Source organism: Cyprinodon variegatus, unplaced genomic scaffold, assembly GCF_000732505.1.
Source record: "Cyprinodon variegatus isolate N-32 unplaced genomic scaffold, C_variegatus-1.0 Scaffold440, whole genome shotgun sequence".
Classification (NCBI taxonomy): domain Eukaryota; kingdom Metazoa; phylum Chordata; class Actinopteri; order Cyprinodontiformes; family Cyprinodontidae; genus Cyprinodon; species Cyprinodon variegatus.
In genome coordinates, this window is record NW_015150893.1 from 426,875 (window position 1) to 450,787 (window position 23,913).

General features: G+C 38.7%; 1 protein-coding gene across 1 annotated transcript in view; it reads right to left on the reverse strand.

The window, feature by feature from the left end:
- The window catches only part of LOC107093678 (AT-rich interactive domain-containing protein 3A-like), a 33,991-nt gene extending 12,666 nt beyond the window's left edge, over positions 1–21,325 (reverse strand). The window contains exons 1-6 of the mRNA XM_015388880.1: positions 21,305–21,325; positions 20,521–21,093; positions 12,529–12,601; positions 4,942–5,125; positions 2,164–2,405; positions 222–491 (exon numbers count right to left, since the gene is read on the reverse strand). Coding sequence (XP_015244366.1) covers positions 222–491; positions 2,164–2,405; positions 4,942–5,125; positions 12,529–12,601; positions 20,521–21,093; positions 21,305–21,325 — 1,363 coding nt within the window. The remainder of the gene's footprint in view (positions 1–221; positions 492–2,163; positions 2,406–4,941; positions 5,126–12,528; positions 12,602–20,520; positions 21,094–21,304) is intronic.
- Between the last annotated feature and the right edge of the window lie 2,588 nt (positions 21,326–23,913).

Sequence of the window (23,913 nt, forward strand, 5' to 3'; positions counted from 1 at the left end):
CTGTGGGAGGAAGCTGGAATACCCGGAGAGAACCCACGCATGCTCAGGGAGAACATGCAGACTTTATGCAGAAAGACCCCAGGCCGGAAATCCAACCTGGAAACTTCTTGCTGCAAGGCAGCAGTGCTACCCACTGCATCACTGAGCAGCCCAAAAAAAAAAACAATCAACACAAGAAATTAAAATCACTTTCTAGCCAAAGTAGATTAAAAAGTTCTCACCTCTGTCATTGAGTTTGATGCTTAGAGGAGTCTGGGTTGCCAGTGCGATCAGGTTCTGCTGAAGTGCCTGCTCCATTATCCTCTGCTCCTCTTCAGTAACCTTAATCATTTTGTTTTGTGTTGGTTCACAGCTTTCAAACTTTGAAAGATGCTCCAGAGCCACTGACTGAGCCCCTGTTGCCTGGGCTCCCAAGGCTGCCATATGGTGCTCACTGGGTGAGATGGGGAGGCCCATCCTACTTGGCAGGCCGTTGACTATCCCAAGCTCCTCTGTAAAGATTACCATTGAAAAGAAGAGTCAGATTCAGAGTCAAAAAGCCCAAAGCAGAGCAAATGAACGCTCTCAGCCTTACAGGTGAACGTAGCTGTGGCCCAACCAGCCCCATCCCTGTTAAAACTCTGCTCAGTCAGAGTAACAAATGTCTACGATGTCCTGGGCCCTCAGAAAACTCGCCAGTAGGACTGAACTGACCCATTTACCCTCTCAACACTGCACTGGTTTGCAGTAACCAGGAAAGTACTCAATGCCAAAGCTAGAAGAAACGTCTGATGAATCTAGGCTGCTTTGCTTTTCAGAAATATGTTTCTACAAATTAACTATTCTACGCTACAATGCAAATTAAATATTAAGGAATGGAACGGACAGACTTCTTTAAAAACATTACAATATCTCACCCAATATCTGTGACTGTAACCGGATGGCTGGGATAGCAGAGACCCAGACTTCCCTCTACCCAGACCTCACCTCTAGCTCCACTCAGAAGCTGAAGGTAATCCAAAGCCTCCTTTGGTAAAACAATTTACCTGATTTAACCTAACAATGATGATGCCTGTAAATGGCAGTGGTGTTTCTATAGCAGCCATACTGACCTACTGTATCTGTCTCATTCTCCCTTCTCTTGTCAGCAAGGCCCCAGGATACCTGGACTTCTCCAGTTAAAGCAGGAACTCTCCTCCAAATGCCTAACAGAAGTTATGCTTTTTTGGTCCATAGTTGTTGATCATATTTGGTATTAATAGTATAGATTCTTAGATAGAACGAATCTGAAACTGAATTAGTGAAAAATGTTTTAACGCTCATTGTGCCGATCCATTTTGGATAGGTTAGCATGCTTGATTGATTGCAAAAACTGTAACTTGAAGCCAACATTGTTATTCTAAATCAAGACAACCCTGTGAGTAAAAGTCCCATATAAGTAGTTCCTTTATGGCAGATTTAGGCTTGATTTCAGAACTAAACCATCCATCCATCTATCTTCTTTCACTTATCAGGGGTCGGGTCGTGGGGGTAGCAGCTTCAGTAGGGAGGCCCAGACGTCCCTCTCCCCAGCCACTTGGGCCAGCTCCTCCGGGGGAATCTCAAGGCGCTCCCAGGCAAACTGAGAAACATAGTCCCTCCAGTGTATCCTGGGTCTCCCCATGAGCCTCCACCTGGTGGGACATGCCTGGAATATCTCACAAGGGAGACGTCCTGGAAGCATCCTACCCAGATACCCGAGCTACCTCAACTGGCTCCTCTCAACATGGAGGAGCAGCAGCTCTACTCTGAGTCCTCCTAGGATGACTGAGCTGCTGACCCTATCTCTAAGGGAGAACCCAGGCTAATTTTGGCCGCTTATATCCGATATCTCGTTCTTTCGGTCATGACTCAAAGCTCATGACCACAAATGAGAATAGGAATGTAGGTTGACCGGTAAATGGAGAGCTTTGCCTTATGGCTCAGCTCTCTCTTTACCAAAACAGACCGGTACAGTGCACGCTTCACAGCAGACACCGTAGATCTCCCGCACCATCTTCCACTCAGAGCCAAACACTACGGTTAAATATTAGTTTTTAAATGCATCTATCCAGCTGTAGGGTTTGCATCTGAACTGTTAAAGTATATAAGTGATATTTTCTATCTCAAGCCAGCCTCAGGATGGTCCAAACATCATTATCTTACCTTTTTTGACCATAGGTGAATGAGAAATACAGCTGCTTTGATGGGATAGCGTCGGCACATGTGGTAGTATTTTTGGTGTTGGAAGGAGACTTTGTGAGCCAGTGGTTGAGTAGCTGAAGATGGCAGACGTGTAGTTCTGTCTTCGGCTCTCTCGACGGTTGCTATCAATTGCTGCTTGAAGTTCCACCGGGGAGCTCAGTGCGCGCTTTTCACATTCATATGGATAAAGGTACTTCATATACCTGCAGCAAAAATAAAACCTTTTTCACTGAGTAATAAAATATTTAGATACTTTATTTGTACCATGATTAGCAGTATTGGTCTTTCAAATTGCCTTCCAGTTTCTGCTTTATGGTTCCGAAGCATATTTCATGATATTGTAAAGCCACAAAACCTATTTTCCACACAATGAACGATTACAGTCCACCTTTCTGTTTTTAAATGTAATTAAGTCATTTCCAAACACTTTTTAGGCATAATGGTTCCAATGGTTCCAGTTATATTCTCTACTGATTACTTCACTGATTTTAAAACACATCAAACAATCAAGATATTTTATATTTAGGACACAACTAATGGATAGCTCTTCAATGGAGTTTGAGAAATTCAGCTGCTTTGGTCTTATGTTGTCTTGCTAAGGGTCTTGCTAGGGGTGCAGGCTGTGTGGAGGATTGAACTGGGTACTTGCAACCTTCTCAGAGCACAAGCGCACTGCTCTAACCACAGGGCCACCACTCCCCTAGAGGTACTAGAGGGAATAGCTGCCCTACTTCACATCCCGCTAGGTTACCAATTCAATTTGCTGTTGGTAAGTCTCCTGAAAACCTTCTACAGAGTAATGAACAGGAAAGTGATCCAGTTGTGGACAAATTTCTACAGTAAGTGAACAAAGGTCAGACTGGAAAAGAAGTAACTAACCGTGAGTAAATCTTTGGGTATCGCTTCAATAACTTTATAACAGCTCTATAGACAGAGGCCTTAAAAAAGCTAAGACTGAGCTTGGTGATAAGCTGAATCAACTCTAAACTTATTTTAATCGGTTAGCCTCGGTTAGAAGGTACCATAGACATAATATAAGAGTAAACCCTGCATCAATCGCTTTTGCCTCTGGGCGCCAACGTGATTTGGTGGCGCCATCTTGGGGCAGTCAACAACTCCGCTCAGTGTAATGTGTTGAGCAGGTGATAAGATGCTGGCAGGGAAAGCTTACATGGAGCACCATAACCAAGCGGCTGGAATAGAATACAGGAACACCTGTGAGGAGTAACGGCTGGAAACCCCAAGGTCAAAGTGGGAAACACCTCCAAAGGTGGTAGAGAATGATCAAGCCAAGATCCTGTGGGACTTCCAGATACAGACGGACCGAATGGTAACGGCAAACCAACCGGCCATTGGGATGGTGGACAAAAAGCAGAGGAAAGCTGTTGTGGTTGACTTAACAATACCAAGAGACTGCAACATCAGGAAAAAAGAACATGAGAAACTAGAGAAATACCAGCGGCTCAGAGAAGACCTGGAGAAAACCTGGAAGGTCAACGCATCAGTGGTACCCGTGGTCATTGGGGCTCTCGGGGCAGTGACCCCCAAACTGGAGAAGTGGTTACAGCAGGTCCCTGAAAATAGACATCTCGATCCAGAAGAGTGCAGTTCTAGGAACAGCAGAGATACTGGCAGAACCCCCAAGCTCCCAGGACCCTGGCTTGAAGGATAAAAAAGGGGGAAAACCGTCCGCGATGGGTGGTTTTTTTGTTTTTGTTTTTATAACTATACTCTAAAAGTAATTTAAAATACTGTAAACATGTTCACATATTGATTATCTATTCTTTAGATGCACAGTACTCATATTTGTAAAAACACTGTAAAGTAGAGGGTTTTATTTTCTTATATTTATTTGTTATTTTTTTATGTGAATACTATTTTTACCCATATTTTAGCCGTTTTGTTTTTTATTTTTACTGTTTATGTTTTATTTATTTTTCTTTACAGCACTTTATTCGGCTGTGTTTGTTTTTAAGTGCTTAACAAATAAAATTGAATTGGATATTTTTTTATCTCTTTCACTTATTCTATTATTTTTATGAACTTCTTAACGTCCACATTTGTGTGACCACTTTTGCTGTAATCTTTTGCTGCTGTAACAGCACAATGTATCCATTGTTGGACTGTGGGATTGTTTATATTTATTTAGTAATGTCTTACAAAGCTTTGATGCCTTTACGAAATTATCACTCGAGCCATGATGTCAACATTCTGTTAATTTAAACGAAAATATATACGCTGCAGTGCTGAAGCATCCTTTTTCTGTTCTACTTAAAGCAGTGGGTTAGGGTAGCAGGTCGACCTACCCAAGATGGCGCCCGTAATTTCTGTGCCGTGACAGTCAATGTAGGGTTTACTCTTATATATGTCTATGGAAGGTTCTGCAACCTAGATTTACCCTGACAGTATCATGACCCCATTATTAACAGAGAAGGAAGGGAAGAAAAATATTAACAGCACTTAAACTAAAAATATAAATTTTTCAGAGGTTTTTCGCCTTATTTTTCTCAGGACACCTTGAAAACCACTGAACAGTTGCTCAAACATATCAATAATCAGTCCAGGTTCTACATTTATTCAGATTTAAATTCTAACATCACATTAAAAACACAACATGCCTTCATCTGTTAAACTATAATCCGACATATTGTCGTACAACTGTAGTATTTAACAGGAAGTATCCTTTATGAGGACCTGTGTCAGAGCGGCGGTTAAAGGGCAGCCGTTGGTCATACTCACTGTGTTCGCAGAGTAAATGCTGCACTGGTAATAGACGTAGGGAGGTGGAGGCCTTTGGTAATCTCACGCCATATCTTTTTATTGATGACTTCCACTAAGCCGCCTTTTTCTGTGACGAGCTTGTAGAGCATGTAGAGATCCAGCACCTGCTTTGCCATGATAGGAATCCGATTCACTGGAGTCCCTGCAGAACGCAAACACAATATCCAGGATCAATTCTATTAACTTGGTTCCTCCCATCAATACCTTTCTGCATCTTCTTATAAGGCCAGTTTATCTTAAGCCAGTCAAATGTCTGACAGCTGTGTTAAAGGAAAAGAGTATAACTTTTTGAAGTTTTTGACACCCTTCCACTGCTTCTGCCTTTGCTAAATTAAACATAGATATGCTGTACTTATATTCTCCAAAAATATGAATCAAATCAGATAACTTATTTAGTTATTGAAGAACAGAAAACAAAAGTAAAAGCTTTGTCTGGAATTTACTTCAGAGCAGTTTGAGACTTTTACGGATATAAAAGTCTAATTTTTGTTAAATAAAGAGGTTCCAATAAATCACATAGGCTATTTAGAGCCGCACATAAAGAGGGAATCCAGGTTTTTTGTAACAATTCTATAGTAGTCGACCCTGAGATAATTAACCTGCATTTGCTGACAGGGTTCCATTGTGGCCATTGGATTTACCATAATAGCAATCAATAGGGGCATGGAAATAGTGCAAACAACAGCAGAGGGGCCCTTACAGTAAGGGAGGAAAGCAGTGAGGAATTGTCTATGGTGGTAAAATTACATCAATTAAAGCCAGTAATTAGGGCTTCATGGGAAGTGAATGAATAAGACTTTATTAACCAAGACTGATGTCCTCCTGTACCTTCAATACAAATCTACCAAAACTGTGAGGCTGCAAACGTCAACATTATTCACTGGAGAGGAGCAAAAAAAAAAAAAAAAATACCAGCACAATACCAGCAGAAGAAATCTTTTAGGTTCCAGGAGAGACAATTTGTCACATAGATCACAGAGTTAAAGTTGTAGGAGTCACAATGTCCTGAGACTGACTTGTCCAAACGGACCTTTCTGCTGCCGCTCTACCTGCTGCCTTTAGCTGACTATAAAAGGCTTTAAAAAGCAGAATGTAGGATCTCTTAGAGTGGAAAAAATACCAAAACATCCAGTAACTTTACCGCGAAATGGTTAAATTGTATGGGACAAAAAAAAAATACCCCCTTAAGCCCAGAGAGTCTTTGGAAAAAATTCCACCCGAAATTACAGATGTGAATCTATAAACTGGAAATACAATTGTTTGTATTTGTATGACAGAAAGGCATTGAGGAATATTATTCAGTTGGAGCCACTATTTTAAATTTTAACGTCATTTATAGTTGATTAAAAAATGAAAAATATTCAGCCTCGCCAAATTTTTTTACAAAATAAACACTGCAAAACACCATGAAACCCAATTTGAAACTCCTAATGAACCCTCAAAGTTTATAGATGCACATCTTGACTCTAAGTCAAGCAAATTTGGACTGAATAAGTTGAAGCATGTTTGTTCCACAAAGGTTTTAGTGAGCAGTGTGCTAGGAGGAAATGGGATATTGGCACAGTGCAGAAAGTGGCCATATCATGCAAAAATGCATTTTTTCCACTCAAAGGGAATCTGGTCAGACAAATATGCTGATTTATATTATTGTAGACCTTCTGCATAAGACAAATCCTTTGGTCCTAAGATTTAGTCGTTGTTTCATTAAAATTTACCAATAATATATCACCAAACTGAATAGAAAATAAGAATAACAGAGCAAGCTCATGTGACGCATGCCGGTTACGTCACCGGAATTGTTCGCACAATCACCTCTGACCCCTCCTTGGAAAAGTCTGAGCCTCTAGTTTCCAGGGGGCGGGGCTAAAAATGAATTCCCTGCTGATGCATTAGTCCTGCAGAGTTACACATGTCAGGTGGAATTTTAAATCTCATTTTATTTTTTTTACACAGCTGTAAAACAAAAAGTTTTGGCATTTAAGCTGCTGCAGATGAATGTATATGGGATTTGTTGATGCCATTAATGATGTTAAAAAAGAAAGATGGGCACTGGCAAACTGTTGCCAGTGCAACTTTTTTCTGCAATTCTCCGTCAAAATGTTTGATTTGGTGAATGATTTGGTATATTGAATTCAAAGCAACCACATTTTTTTTTAAGCAAATTAATTTATTTTAGACTAGAGAGGCATTTATTGTGACAGCTGCATTTTTCTGGAGAAAAAATATTTTAGAAATGTTAAGCCCCAATTGAAAGGCATGTGGATGAAACACCATGTGACTGTGTTTTGGCCATTTCTATAAATAACTCAAAATGACCAGGTGTCAGCTGTGTCCTATGCCGGGGCCTTTTAACAGGCCTGTTTTGGCTCCTATGGCAACCACTGCTGGCAAGTAAATGAGCTGCAAAAAAGGAAAAATCTTAGAATCCTTAACAGCCTTAGGCCTTAGCTTTGGTCTGAACTTTGAGTACTGAAAAGACTGACATCTTTTCAGTGCTCAAATTGGATCTGTCTGTTAGGAATCCAGTTTGTGTGGGTTGTGCTTTTGTTTGATTTCCCTCCACCACCAGGTGGCCCCTCTTCGTTGGACTCCTCACACACCTGAGGATGGTTGCCTCATTACCGGAGGACTCTTAAGCTGCTGACTGCCACTACCTCGACGCCAGAGTGTTTGCCAGTTTTGGTACTCTAGCCAAGCTGAGTTTTGCTGAGTCAACTGAGTTTTTTGTCACCTGAGTTTTAATCTTGTTGTTTTTTATCTTTGCCTCTTGGCAGGAAGTCATCCTGCTAACTGGATGTATTGGACCTTCTCCCCCCTGGAAGGATTCTCTGAGCATCTAACTGAGCTGAGGATTCAAATTGGTGGTTTGGATCTACTTTTCCCCAAGGATTGTTTCAGCTTCACACTGAGCAGGGGATTCATCTCCACAAGAAACCGTTCAAGTACCGCAGGAAATCTAAGTGTTAGTCAGCTCCTCCGTTCCTCATAGAAACACCTCAACCTGGTTAAACCCTGTCCGCCCTCCAACGAACAAGTCTATTACTGGAACAACCCACACCGACTGGATTCAAAGAAAGGCACCTTTTTTCTGGAAACGTGAGTCCTGTTGCCTTTATAACCTTCTTCAAATCAAAGACTCAAATTTCCCTCTGAGCCTGAACTAACCGCAGAATCTTCCCTTTCACTTTTCAGTCCAGGTTCGCCAGTGTTTAGGGCAGCACTGGACATCTCTCTACCAACTCACAATAAATCTGTTAAACCTTTCCCTGGTCTCTCTGTTTGGCTTTCTGCATGTGGGTCAGATCTTTAGATAAATCATGACACTGTCACTACAATCCACTAACAGAGACATAAAAAGTCCTCCAGAGGGAATGGACGTTCTGTTGGCATCAATCATTTCATCATATTAATACTGAGAATAAACTTCTCTTGTCTTAATTTCTCATTATTTAAGGAGCGAGGGCTTCGTAATTGGAACAATGTGGAGCATCAGGATCTCTGTTAGTGCAGTAATCATCTTTATGCTTGGCTTCATCGCTGAGTCTTTCACTTTACACCTCCGAGCCGATAATGGGATGAGAATTTCTCCACCTCATTGACTTCACTCTTTTAACTCATGGGATGAACAATTAATGCAAAGAAACCAGGAAAAACTGACTGTTTATCAAACTCTATTCAACTTCTGATCTGAAGGCGGTGGGGGGGGGCGTAGAACCAGAAGAAAAACGATCACAATCACACCCAGACTGCAGGTTTTTTTCCCTTTTAGTTCCTACAATCTATATTAATCTTATGCAAGCGACTGTTCATAGATATGTTATCATTCTAGACAAACACAGTCATCAATGAACACAACACAAAATCCTTACTACAGAACTAAATTAAAGATTGACACTTCTCGGCTAAACGAGTCTGCAGAGTTTGTTCAAACTTACTAAGTGGTGTTAATGAATCCAATTTCCTTACACACGGAGCAAGAATTTGGAAAAAAGTCTGTGCTATAGGGCTTTTCCCTCAACGTCAGAATAACCATGAAAATCCTCTCCTTTCTTTTAACCCAAAAATTACGGAGAATTTAAAGTAACTTATCAACATATTTTTGGATTCTGGGATGACTGGAGTGCCTAAAGAGAATCAACACATGGTCAGGGAAGAAATGTAAATGCCTCAAAGAAAAGCTTCCGCCAGGATGAATAAAAAAACAAATAATCAAGGAAGGTGGAAAAAATTATCTCTAAGGTCTCAAAAGGAACCTAAGGCAGTAAAAAAACAAAGTTCCTCCTCTCCATGCAGCTGATAACAGATTTTACATTAAATGATCTCCAGATGAGCTAAAGTCAGAGCAGAAATCACTGTGGATAGTTAGAGATGCCATAGATCCTTCACACAGCCGGCACAGCTTTTATAAATTAAAATAATTCTGTAGCAATTGCACTGCAAAAATGTTCTGAAAATGAGTAAAAAATGTCTTTAAATAAGTGTATTTACCCTTAACCTGAGTAGGAAAATAAGATTATCTGTCAATAGCATGAGCACTTTTACAGAAAAATGTGCTCCTCTCTTCAAGTGGAACGTCATATTTAAATGTCCATCTGTTCAGAGCAAAGGATTTCACTCTGACTTATTTCTGTGTTCCCAAATCTCAGCAGTTTACACCTTTTGAAACTGTTGAAATCAACTCAATCTCTTCTATGCAAAGTGTCTAACTAAAGTCCATTGAAAATATTCTCCATAAAAATGTGCCCCGATATAGACTAGTAAAAGAAAAACAAAACAAAACCAGAAACTGTTCTAATATCCCCAGAAGCAGTCAATAGTCTGTGTTGAATAGTCAGAATATCTGGACCCCTGACCAGATCCAAAAATGTCCAGGAAAGAAAATTTCTTCCCATATGTGATTTATCTAATGAGCTATCGTATTAAGTCTGCGGTTCTGTCTAATTCACTGATTACAGCTGCAGGTGAAGTAAATTCAGGTGTTCTCGTTGCTTCATGCCTAAAATGTGTGGTTACCCATCCCCATCATTAAAAATATAGCTTCTGTAATGCTAATTCTAAATCAGATTAGGTTAATATTACGCTATAATAAACTCACACATCATCAATGATAATTATCCTAACACCCTAAAAAAATAAGACAATTAGATATTATGCACTTGAAATAAGAGACTAAAGTATTTCTTTTTCCTATTTAAATGTAAATTGTCTTATTCCATTGGCAAAGTGTCTCACTTACCTGATTAATAAAAAAAAGGTGTGCTTCTTTTAAGAAAAAGTGAGTTACTTAGAATCACATTTTTTGCAGTGCGATCCAATAAACATTCCAATAACAATGCTATATTTTATTAATGTAGCAATAAAAAAAGAGTCAGATTCATTCCCGAGGGAGCTTCATTTCCTCAAACACATGTAGTAACATATAAACTTTTTTTTATCAATAAACTGAAGCATTCTTCACCAAAAATAAATTATTTTTTAGTGACATCATTGGACCTTGCGGTACACATGGTTATTGACCCCCCCAACATGCAGAACTCAGGGATTTGTTGGTTTTTAATGAGGTCCTGCTGTGTTGGTAGTAAAAAAAAAACTGCTCTGCTGTCACCATTTCAAAGAGAAGAGGGAAGATTGGTAGCATTTGCTCTGACTTCTGACCATAGCTGGTTTTCCTTTGCTCTGCATCAGCTCAAACATGATGTCTTTGTGAAAGTGATAGCAGAAAGGGGTTCTGACTTGAAAACAAAGACAGACATTTCTCTTTTAAAGATTCTAGAAGAAGCAGAGCAGACAATGGCCATGATGGCCTCCTTTGTGTTTTGATAAATCCTCTAATGATTTACCTTTGCACCCAAGGATGGGGTCATTAATTGATTACTATCTCTTTAAGTACCATCAGCAGTTTTTTCCATTGAAGGAGTCAACTTTTGCAAAAAGTGAAAAGAACCAAATGGTCGAGCGAAGGCTGCCTGGTTATTGCTTATTGCCTCCAGCGTTTCTTTGGCTTCGCTGATTTTTCTATTTTTAAACAATGCCATCATGGTGGGTTTATTTTATGTCATCATCATGTCACATAGATTTTTTCATAATGTAGATTTACATAATTTCTTTATTTTCAAGAGTCGATAAAATAAAAAGACATTTAGAAAAACAAATTTAGGAGGCAGGAAGACCAGGTTAGTGACTTGCACATATGTGATCGTTCACTTCCAGAAAGAAATGATCAAAAACCTGCTGTCTCCACCCGCAGAGGTTCCTGCCTCAGACACAGACGCCGCTTACTCTGGTTCTGTTGTTCTGTTTGTCCGCCTTGAATACTAGATCCTTCAGTTCTGAGTTTGGCAAACGCTTATAATTACCAAATAACAGAGATGTAAAACTATAAATTAAAGACACGGTATGTCACGTTTACATACTGTCAGAATATATGCGACTTTGTTTCAATGAAGTGGATGCTAACTGTGATAAAGCTCTCTGTTTTTTGTGTAATCCAACACTGGGAGAGAATTTGTGCTGTTAGCAGTGTTTTTAAATGGGTAGTTCTAGTTTCTCCCTGAAGAAAGTAAAATGTTAGCTCCATGAAGTACGTTAACTAACAAAAACCTTCCTCATCTACCATGCTAATTGCTAGCATGTCTTTTTTTTTATCATGTTTCAAATGTTCTGTGTAATGTCCTCCACTTTTCTATTCTCAAATCCTTCCCTACTAATAGGAAAAAAAACAAAAAAAACTGCTAGAAAATATTGTTCTATTTCTAAAGATTTGGCCCCTGCCTCTTGGTCTTGGTCTTTGAAGGCTTGGTTTTGGTCTTGGACTCAAAGTGTTTAGTCTTGGACTTTGAAGGCTTCCTCTTGGCCTCAGAATGTCTGGTCTTGCTCTTGGAAGATTAGTCTTGGACTCTGAGGAGCTACTCTTGGTCTTGGAAGGTCCGGTCTAGGCCTCAGAGGGTCAGCTCTTTTTCTTGGAAGATCCTTGTTGGCCTCGGTCTAGGCAGTTCCGGTCTTGATATTGGAAGGACAAGTCTTGACTCAACCTCTGCTCCTGTTGTGCTAAACTAGATCTGTCAGATCTTAAGAACCTGCCATGTGTGGTACCACAAGGATCAGTCATGGGCACTATTCTCTTTCTTCTGTCTATATATTCAGCGTTGGTTAAATATTTAGGATGTTTTTTTACATGTCTTATTAATTCTATGCTGATGATACTGCCATGCTCCTGATCTGACCCCTGTTTTCTCTCTCTGTTGTGTGTAACAGAGGGATATATTGTTGCATTTGCCGTAAACTGTGACAGATCTCAAAACAACCATATCTACCAAATAGACTAAATTTTGCTCAATATTTTTACAAAATCAAATTTATGATTTAGATCAAAAGAAAAGGTGGTTCCTGTGTTTGCCTCTTTTCTCTTGATTGTTTCTGTTTTCTGTCAAAGCTAATTGCTGAGTTAATGTGTTAATGGTCTCTAATCCTTGGCATTTGCTAGTCTCTGTCTATTTCTATCCTTAGATAAAAACATATCTCTGCTCTTAGGGGGATAAAACTTACCTCGTTTTTGCATGAAACTGAAAAGATCATCAAGAAATTCTTTGCGCTTTTCATCATCGTCCAGGTCATACAACTGAAAAACAGAGAGACCAAAAATGTATTTAATCAGTAGCGTCAGGGCCCCATGGGTCTGTGAAACAGATCTATGATACACCAATCCCAGTGAATTGGTTTAATTTGCTGGACGAAGAATGTGTTCAAAACAGATGTCAATGTTAGAAAAAATCTACTTAAGCACAAAGACTTTTCTATTTAGTGATCAAAGGCCCGGAGGATCTAGATCAGGGATGTCAAACTGGTTCCAGAAAGGGTTGTGAGGCTGAAGGTTTTCTTTTTAACCAAGCAATTGCACACCAGAGTCCAGTCTTAACATGATGAGATGACTGGAGTCTGGTGTGCTATTGGCCCTTTCTAGAACCAGTTTGACACCTGTGATCTAGATCTTCAAATAAATACAAATTCACAAACTATAGAGATTTTCTCCTCTCACCATTCCTTTTTGCTGCGTACATCTGTCATCTGCAGGATTACTAGGATGACTATACAGTCATTGGGTGCATCAGAGATGGAGAAGAAGCTAAGTACTGGGAGCTGGTGAACCGATTTGTGATATAATATAGAAACAATTATCTCATGGTAAATAGCCTGTACTTATATAGCGCCTTTATTTAAGTCAGGAGACTTGACCAAAGCGCTTTACACTGGCGCCTCCAGGCCCTCTGACCACCATCAGTAGACAATGCAGGTGAAGTCTTGCCCAAGGACACAACGACACTGAAAGTCGGAGCCGGGGCTTGAACCGTCTATCCTTCGATTTCAGGGCAAACTCCTACATCCAACGCCACTGTCGCCCCATCTCATCTCTAATGTGGCTAAAATAAAGAAAATGATTGTAGGTTTGAAAAGAAATAGGTCTGACACTATTTCCAGGATGTAAGAAGCTTATAGAGGAAGCAAAGGTCCTTCCCAACTAGCCTGTAGGATTATCCTGGTACTGAAACCATGTTAGGGTGGTGGTTGTGTAGCCTATTTTATATTTGGGAAAATTGGACAGTATATTGTAAAACATGAGATTCCTTTTTTGTTATATTTATACTGTTCTGATGCTTAGGAACGTGTTTTTTAATCATAGGTGAGTTAAAAACCAAACATTGCCTGGATATAACACAGCTTGGACTGAATTATAAAAAAAAAGGCAACATATATAATCTTCCACTCTCCTTCACTGTTCAGTGTAAAGTCATCGAAATAAATGGGATCTTCCATTAGTTGCAGCAAAAATATTAATGTACACAAAGAGCTAATAGTATCCACTAAATTACTAGAAACTATTAGCTGTACACTGGAAACAATACAAACTAGATAAGTCATTAATTCTTAAAATGAGTGCATTTGTTCTAGAATTGAGGAGATAAAAGTGACATTTTACCAATGGAACAAGACCATCAGATTTAAAATAAGAAAACACAAATTGCATTGTCTTATTTCAAGTGCATATTATCTAATTATCTTATTTTAAGAGTAAAATTTCTCATTCCATTGGCAAATTATTAATTTACCACTAATTTACCTATTGAAATCAAGGGTAAATACACTTGATTTAAGAAATGTTTCCTTATTTCTAGATCTTTTTTCCAGTGTAAACTCTGATGATGTGTTGCACCTTCTGGAAAAGGCAAGCTCCTCTCTTACAGAAAAAATAAACCTGATAACTCAGTTCCTGATTATCTCAGACTCGTCTATCGTTTAAAAAAACAAATCATATTCTCTCTTCAACCATTTCTCTACAGTTTGGAAACATCAGGCAGGCAGGCATCAATATTTCTAACAGACTGAATGAGCTGACAGGATTAATTAATACCCCATTTCTCAAATTAATAGAGGATCGCTTTTGAGTTTCTGGAATTAAAGAGATGGTCTCTTTTGACAACTATATTGGCACTTTGATCACAGTTAAACCAGGCAGGGTTTGGTTTAAAGGATTACCTTCTGTCATATAAGGTTTTTAAGGCAATCCAAACCTCCACATATAAGTTAAATTCTTTACAAAATTCAGGAGGATTAAAACCTTTAAGCCTTTATAAATAATATCAAGTGTTTAGCTTACAATATAACTTATAAATGATAGATTTATAATATATTTTCTATCAGAGATGGATGGTGGAAGGAAGCTGAGCAAACCCTAATAATGGAAACCTGCGTCTCTATGGAAGTAAATTTGTGTCGCTGGGATTTGAATTAAAAATGCCACTGAAATCTTAATGTTGTACTGTTTCAGTGTTAAAATATACTCAGAACACATTTTTGACCTAAAAAAAATTTATTGTCATTATTTCTACACAGTTGAAATTTTATGTTATTTTCTCTTCAAGATAAAAATTCACATTACTATTTCAAAGTGATTACATTTTCAATACTTATTTTTTAGTTAAATTTTTCAGTGTTAAAAAAAATCTGCATATAAAAAAAATTACATTTTTTTTTTCATTTTTAATGACAATTAATTTTTTTTAGGTCAAAAATGTGTTCTGAATATATTTTAACACTGAAACAGTAAGTACAAACATACAACATTTAAATTTCAGTGGCATTTTTAATTCAAATCCCAGCGACACAGATTTACTTCCATACGTCTCATTGTTTTCATGCATCTGCACGTTTGTCTAAAACTGAACATCCTGAAAAAAATCAAACCTTTTAACACAGAGTAATAAAACAATACATACTCTAGAGGACATATTTATTTGAAAAGGTTTCTAGCTCTAAATTTTAAAGTTCTGGCAGTATTTCTACTTTATCAAAATTTATAAATATAAACTATTTACATTTCTTTCAACTTTTAACCCTTATTTAACCATCTAACCCTTAAAATAAAACAGAGGCACATCCAGCAATGTTGCTTCCAATTAGAAAATAGGACTTTAATTTCTTTTTCTTTACTGGTACCATTTAAACCTTATGAGTAAAATATGGAATCAGATCAATACAAAATGACAACATTCAGTTAAAATCATACAAAATCCTCATAGAATGCGTTACACATGAAAAAGGATTTCTCAAATGGGTTTCTCGCTGACCAACACTTGCCCAAACTGCACGGGAGATTTACCTAATGACTGAATACACGCTCTCTGGTACTTACATCTGTCTATCAGTTTTAGCTATAAGTATGACAAAACATAACAAGAAGGCGATGGACTGGCGACCTGTCCAGGGTGTACCCCGCCTCTCGCCCATAGACAGCTGGAGATGGGCACCAGCACCCTTCTCGACCCCGCTTGGGATTAAGCGTGTAAGAAAATGGATTGATGGATGGATGGATGGATGGATGGATGGATGGATGGATGGATGGATGGATGGATGGATGGATGAGGTTTTGGTCTGCACACTCATTTTTCTCACAGAAAGAGATCTATAATACAACAAAACCAGGAACTGGTTTAACCTCTTACAGCCTCAGGGAGTATAAATAAATTTCTGCCTGACAAAAACACACAAAAGTAAATCACTTATAGCCTCACAGCTATTAGATTTAAGGAGAGACTTTTGGTACCTCTGTAAAGATAAGATGTCATAGAATGGTTTTCTGGTGTCAGCACCATTGTAGCTTTGACCCTGCCTGAAATATTAGGGACAAAATTCAAAATATTTTGCATTTTTTGAACCTTGCCAAAATTTTCTTTGAAATAAACATTGCAAAACACTACCAAAATATTATTTATAGCACAGAAATGTAGTACAGACTTTTAAATCTAAATGTTGTGTAAAAATATACCAAATTTGGACTCAATCAGATGAATCATATCTATTTTAGAATGATATTAGTGAGAAATTTCTTAGGCGGAGAGGCCATTTTGTCACATTTATCCAAAAATATCACCAAACTGTGCCAAATGTGTTTTTTACATCAATACTGGGGGTTTGTTAAAATTACGAGGTCACGTAGCAGCTGGACCCAACGGTGGGTCCGTAGGGTTCTAGGGGTTAAATCAGTGGATGAAGCACCAAAGACACTCCAGTCTGTCCTGTCAAAAAATTCCTGTAAGATCTGTTGGAACTTATCAGTCCAATTGGCTTCAATTCAATTCAGTTTATTTCTATAGCACCAATTCACATCATGTCATCTCAAGGAACTTTCCAGTTCACAAGATCATCCAGTCAGATTGATTTAAAGTTTTCAATCTAAGGAAAACCAGCTGATTGCATCGACTCATTGACTCTAAGGCAATCCCTCACACTAAGCATGCTTGTAGCGACAGTGGAGAGGAAAAACAGCCTTTTAACAGGAAGAAACCTCCAGCAGAAAAAGGCCAGTCGAGGAAACACACAGCCAGGCAGATGGGTTCCGAGCCAGCTCCCATGTCAGAGGATGAAGAGAGCACATCCAGTTAGTCACAGTCAGAGAATCAGGACTACTTTGAAAAACAGGCCAAGCCCACAGCCAAACAGGAACAGACAATAGTCATGACCAAAGGCCATGAGATTTTGAGTTTTTGGCTATAAATTAGGATGAGATGAGGTACTAAGCTATTAGAGGATTGGAAGATGCCTTGAGTCCTTCTGCTTGGGGCTGCTGTGGCCTTCCAGAGCTGGATCCATTCAGAATGTTATTTGTTTTGTCTAATTATTAAATTAATCATCAGAACAATAGATAGGTTAATTAATTAATTAATTAGTAGTGAGCTCTGATGCTCACTAGGCCTCTGCCTTCTTTGCACTTAGTGTGTAGTCAGTGGGTTCTGGATTTGGGCCGGAATCCACCATGCATGGTGAGTAGCCGCCGTTTTTTTTTAATATCAGTGACCTTGATTTTCACCTTTGGCCAACTTATTATCCCAACAGAATATCTGATTTCTGGTAACGTATAGATGTCCATTGCCTTGACCTTGCTCTTACCATTGAGCTGACTTCTTAGAACATACTCGTTATAGACTTGGATGTTGTTACCCTGCGACTGGGTCAGGGTTTGTTTTTCTGTTTGTATTTCTGCAGCATTCCATGGTGGATATTGGACTTTACCTTAACCAAGTAATGCAAATATTGCTAATGCTGTACTTTATATCTGCTCATTATTTTCTGTGATGATCTCAGTAGGGATCCTAATTAGTGCTGTATTCACATCAGGAAAGAAATCATCTGGCAGCACCATACTTAACTTAGCTAGCTGTTGTCGATTACTTGAGTATCAATATAAGTAAAATCTAAATAGTTCCAAAAAAAGAAAGTTAAAAACAATCAATTGGACTTTATTTCCAAGTTGGAAGACATTTCGTTTACCATCCAGGAAGCTTTTTCAATTCAAAATGTCTGAAATAGCGTTGAGTTCCAGGTTTTATACAGTAGCCCAAAAAAGCCTTGTTTTTGTTTAGAAAACATGCAAATTGAAACGGTCCTCATTCCCTTTGGAATGGGGGTCGTTTAGCGTCTTTGTTAGCCGGCAATGCCCAATACCCATCTAAGTGTCTAAAAGCGGGTCATTAAAGGGAATTGTTGGTCTGGCTTAATAGGCGAGGTCTTCAGAAAAACACATTTGTTTAAAATAGAAATCAACCACTAAAGGTTTTTTTTAAGGCAGATCCCCAATATCTGCTGCCGATATTTAAGGGCCAACTTATGAAGATATTATTGCATTTTCTTCGACCATTTACACATGATAAAAATGTCAATGATAACAATTTAACCAAGCTCGATTAAAATAAAACAGACATTTTTTTAAAATCAAACAAAGCATTAATAGCGGATAGCAAATGGACTAAGTAGCGAAGTTTGTGATCCCAAGCTGGACAAAAGAACATATTGCTGATGCAGGTACAAAAAGAAAATGCATACTCAAATATTGGCTGGCTATTGTAACCTTCTATTTGTAGTTTAAAGGTGCTTCTCCTTCTGTCTTTTTCAGTATTTACGGTAAAATTTACGTTTTGCAGACCAGGTAACAGGCAACGTTTTGCTCTGTGCAGAACTCATAACGTTTGTTAAGCAACCAGATCTTTCAATTTTAATAGTCCTGACTTCAAAAAAAGTCCCATTGGAGCCAACATATTAATCATACTAAATACTAAATTATAAAGTCTTCTAATCACTTTATAATTTAGTATATTTAGAGATGCAATGCAGGCCTCTTTGATCCAAATGACGGACACCTGTCAAAAATGGACCATGTCAGGAAAAGCTCCAAATTTGATTGATCTGTGACATGATAGCAATTAGTTGATATTTAATGTCCAACTTTGCTGGAATCCTCTATAGAAAGGGTTGTGAGAATGTCAACAATAAAAAGGGGTTGGTTTTTTTGTGTACCAGTGGAGGAAAACTCTGTTTCCAGTGCAGCAGAATGCGGTGATGTCAGACAAGCCTACTTCAACCACGTTGGATTAGAAAGAAAAAATCCCACTAAACCAGAAGCAGACGGGTTCCCTATGACGGCTCATCCCAGCCCAAATGATGCTCTGAACGAAAGTGCATCACACCCGGTAGTGAGACATCATTTCTAAATGAAACCCCAATCTCCATCTACATTCATTCAGGTCATCTGTGCGACAAACCCAAAAATATGTCTTCTACCCCTGGAGAATGCAAATATACTCTACATCAATCAAATCTGTAAACTATTCTGACACCTGTCCTTCACTTTGACAAAAAGGGATTTTAGTTACTACTGTCATATAACTAACTTTGCTCAAAACACCTTTTTATTTTTCAAATGTTGTAACATTTGCTATGCAGGACTTCCATTTCAATTTTTCCTCTATGACCACTTCTAAAAGTCAAAGCTCTCACGCTCTCTAAATATTACAACTTTTAAATTACGTTTTTGTCTTACTTTTATGATTTTAAATGTTGAATTAGACTTTTAATCAGTTAGTCAGTACTTGATGAAAACTTAAATCTAACTGGGATAATGCATTTGATCCCAACGTTTTACTTTTATTTAACAAAAAGTAAGATGTGTTACTCTAGTCCAGCTCTTGAGTACTCTATTACACTCATTAATCACGCACACATTAATCTCACTTGTTAATTCCATCCAGTGACCTAAGGTCAACATAAAGTGGTCATCTTCCCCAACCTGCAATCTTTGCAAGAACTGGAACTTGGAGAGAACCTTCGCAAGTATCTAAATTAAACTGATAACCACAGCTTCAGGCTAAGGGATTCCCTCACATTAAGCATCAAGAAGCACACGGGCTTTAGTCATGACAATATTAAGCAAATTAACGAATCAAATGGAGCTACCAAATTAAAACTTGATTTTGCCACTAATTTGTCCTTTTTTGTGATTATTTGGTGTGGAGATGTGCTTTAATCTGCTTCTTGTTTGCACATGTTTAAGTTTTCAGATGTGCAGGTGTTTCTTTATAGACTTTTATGGTAATAAGTCCTTCTTTTCCTGGAGCACATACCTAATAGTTGCTGCATTTTATGGAAATTATACAGAAAATTGACAATGAATGTTAAAAAAGAATATTCACAGTGTGCAAAAGCAGAAAGCTACTGTATGGAAACTGAAAAGATGAAGTTATGAGGCATTCCATCTTATGCATTAATCAATATTTAATTTAAATAAAATCAAATTGTTACGCATTTCTCTGTGTTAACTCTCACATTGACTTTTAGATAATAATCATTCGATTAAATTGAGCAGTTGTTTTGTAAAGGCAGAACATATATAACTAAAACTGTAAAAAAAAAATCTGTTTTAACATTATATGAGGACATTTAAACATGTTTATATCAGCAAACTCACATTTAATTTTTAATCTCTTGTTCTTTATGCGTGATAAGAAGAATTTTCATTGTCATTATACTGAAAAATGTTTAAAAAAATCAATCTTAGTCCTTTTTAAAGGGTCAGATTGTTCCTGCTTTATAAAACATATCAGCAGAGAGGATTTTTACTTCATTCACTCACAGACAGAGAGGATTAAAAAACAAACTGGAATTTACCAAGAATTAGGACTTTATAAAAGATTTATAAACACCGCGCCTTACCTGCTTAAACTGCTCCTCGTAGGTCCACTCTTGGTGGGAGTGGGAGTGCGTGGACGGGGACTCTGCGCGCTGGTGCCGGTCTGTGGGGAGGAATCCCTTCGGAGACAGACAGGCTGATCTGGGATCGGACTCTCTGAGCTGGGAGCCGTCCGACATGTCTTCATCTTCCTCCTCTTCATCAATCATCTCCTGTTCATCCGCATCTTCCTCCTTTCCCTCCTCTCCATCAGCGCGTGCTTTGGCATCTCCGTCCTCATCCTCTGCGCGAAGACGCGCCCCTCCGATGGAGGAGCTGGATCCAGGGGCCAGTGGCCCCCCCATCGCGGTGTGGTAGCGGCTGAAAGCCAGAGCTTGTTGCTGGATCCGGGACTGCACCAGGCTGTGGAAATGCCGGCTTTTCTCCGCCTGCCGGAGCTTCTCCTCCAGGGCGAGGCGGGCAGCCTGCTGGCGCTGCAGGGTCTCCATCACCGCCTCCAGCCTGGTCCCGCCGCCCCCGGCGGGGGCATGATGCGAGCCGCTGTGGCAGGACTCAGATGCCTGCTGATTGGGGAGACTGTGGGCGGACGAGTACGACTGTGGAGAAACCACAGAGTCAACTTGTCCTGGTTTAACCTTTTAAAGGAAATCTAGAATATTTTTCGACTCACTAAAAACCTGAAAAGTGTCTAAAATGAATTCAAAATATGTTGTTTCCAAAAAGACAAGTTAAAGTCAGTCCAGGTTCTAACTTCCTTTTAAAGTGAATGATTGTGCAGCAGCAGAGAGTTAAAATAGAGACACTTACCAAAGGGGGATTGTTTGCCATCCTTTTCCCAGTTGTTCAGTTTTTCAGTCCAAGAATCCAACCTGCAGATATTTGATTGAGCAAAGCTGAGCGCTGAATGCTGGAGACCTGGGGTGCATTTGGCAACAAGTGGTGCATGTGGTGTGAATGACCTATGAAGGCAAAGATCAGCCCTGCCATCAATGCCTCAGAAACACCTCTTTCATCAATGATTGCACCTCTGAGCCACAGCTGATCACCTTCCTGACTCTATTGGGAGTTAAATCTAAACTATGACAGATTTTTAGTTTTTTCTCTCAGCTGTTTTACTTTTGGTCCCCAGAGAGAATCACTTATTTTCCACAAAATAACTTAATAAATCTTGAGATAGCAAATGTCTATTTATACAGTTATTTGCTTGTGTCTCAACAAAAGTAAAACTAGATATGATACACAATCACTGAGGTTTTTTATGCAATCTAAAGTAATCTAGATGTTATCTGTTTATGCATAATAAATATATTCAAATTTAACCATAAATCAACCTTTTATTTTTACGTAGATAATGTAAGTTTTTTTTTTTTTGTGATCAATTTTTTTAAATTGTTTTTCACATTTTGTACATTAGAGGAGGAACATTTGCACCAACCACAGGTAGTCAAAATTTTGTACAGTGTATACATATTTGTGTCATCAGAAGTAGAACACCTTTCCTCCCCGCCCATGTTAACACTCCCCAGCCCTTGCCCTTATTTCCTCCCTCCCCACTAGGGGTGGGTATTGCCAAAGAAGTCACGATTCGATTCGAATCACGATTCATAGGCCACGATGCGATTCTATCACGATGCATCACGATACTTGAATTATTGCGATGCATTGCAATATTTTCTCCTCCATGTTTTGTTTTTGAATGACTCGGCGCAGTATCCCGCAGCCGGAAATGCTTGTGACACAAGGCAGCGTGCGTCAACACATCCGCAGCGACATCTACTGGACTGGAAGTTGTATTACACTTGTTTTTGGCTGATGTTCGCCAGCCATTCATGCAATTTTATTATTCATTTTTTAAAATTAATAATCGATACTTGGCGTCAAGAATCGATGCAGTAGATCACGAAAATTAGAATCACGATGCATCATCATCACGATTATTTTGCACACCCCTACTCCCCACCCATTGATGTCAAGGCATTAAAGAAATAGCAACAATAATAATAAAAAATTGATAGTAAGAAATGAAAATAAGAAAAAAAAAAAAAAAAAAGGGGGGGGAAAAAAAGAAAAAAAAAAAAAAAAAAAAAAAAAAAAAGGGGGTGGAAATAAAGTAAATAAAATCAGAAAAATAACCCCCTTCCCCTACCATCCAGGAATCACGTCCACAAGTAATGTAAGTTTTAATTCCTTAGCCTGAATGATGGGATATAAAAAGTCAGCTTTCATCCAGCATTGATATAATTGATTAATTAAAAACTAAGATTTAAAAAATGCATGCCATTGAATTTTAATCATTTTATTCTATTGAGTTAATATTAAAGTGTAATACTTAATTTGTCATTTTTAAATAATCTTTACTCTATGGCAGGGGTCACCAACGTGGTGCCCGTAGGCACCAAGGGGCCCTCAAGGACACCATGGGGTGCCCTCAGCATCTTTTGAAAACAGAACAATTCACCAGTGGACTAAATCTAAAATGTTATTTTTTACTGAAGCTCTTATTTTGAAGCATTTTATCATATCAATAACTTACAACATTTGAGGATTTATATGGATTCATAATGAGAATATCTAAAAGCAAATAAAAAATGAAAAGAAACAATAGAAATATGTTTATTATCTATGAAGTTCAGGTGAACACCGACTCCTCTAGTTCATAGGTCAGTATTGGTAGCCCGTCCTATGACTCAGTACCCATAAAGTAGCCCTCAGCCTTAAAAAAGTTGGTGACTCCTGCTCTATGGTAACGCCTGATCTGTATTCAAAGTAGCATTGCCACATTTTTAAATAGATATCAAATGCATAATATGTAGACACAACAGGTAATTTCAGAAACCCATCTATTGCAGAAGAGTGAGAATCCGGATTTCATGCAACTGTTATAGAATTTTAAGAGCCGGATTTAAATTTCAGAAAGATTAAGCCAAGAGATTAATGCGATTCATGTTTTCCAACAAAAACAACTCATAGTGTCTGTCATGATTATATTAAAGGTCTGACCCCAAGATGCAGAAGACCAAACAGAGAGACCAGGGAAAAGTCTAAACAGGTTTATAATGTGATGAATCCAGTGCTGCTCTGAGCACTGCTCAACAGGGACTGAAAGGTGAGGGGAAGAAACTGTGGTTAGTTCAGGCTCAGTGGGAAATTTGAATCTTTGGTTTTGCATAAGAGAAGAAGGTTGCAGACTCACTTCCCCAGGAAAAGGTGTCCTTTAGGAATCCAGACTGTGAGGATTGTACCAGAGATTGTCTTGTTTGGTAATGGGCGGACTGGGTTACTCAGACTGTGGATGTTCCTTGGTGAATGGAGAAACTGACTGCCACTCAGATTTCCTGCTGTACTTGAACGGGCTGCGGTGCAGATTAAACCTTTGCGCGGGGTGAAGCTCAAATGACCACTTGGGGAGAGTGGAT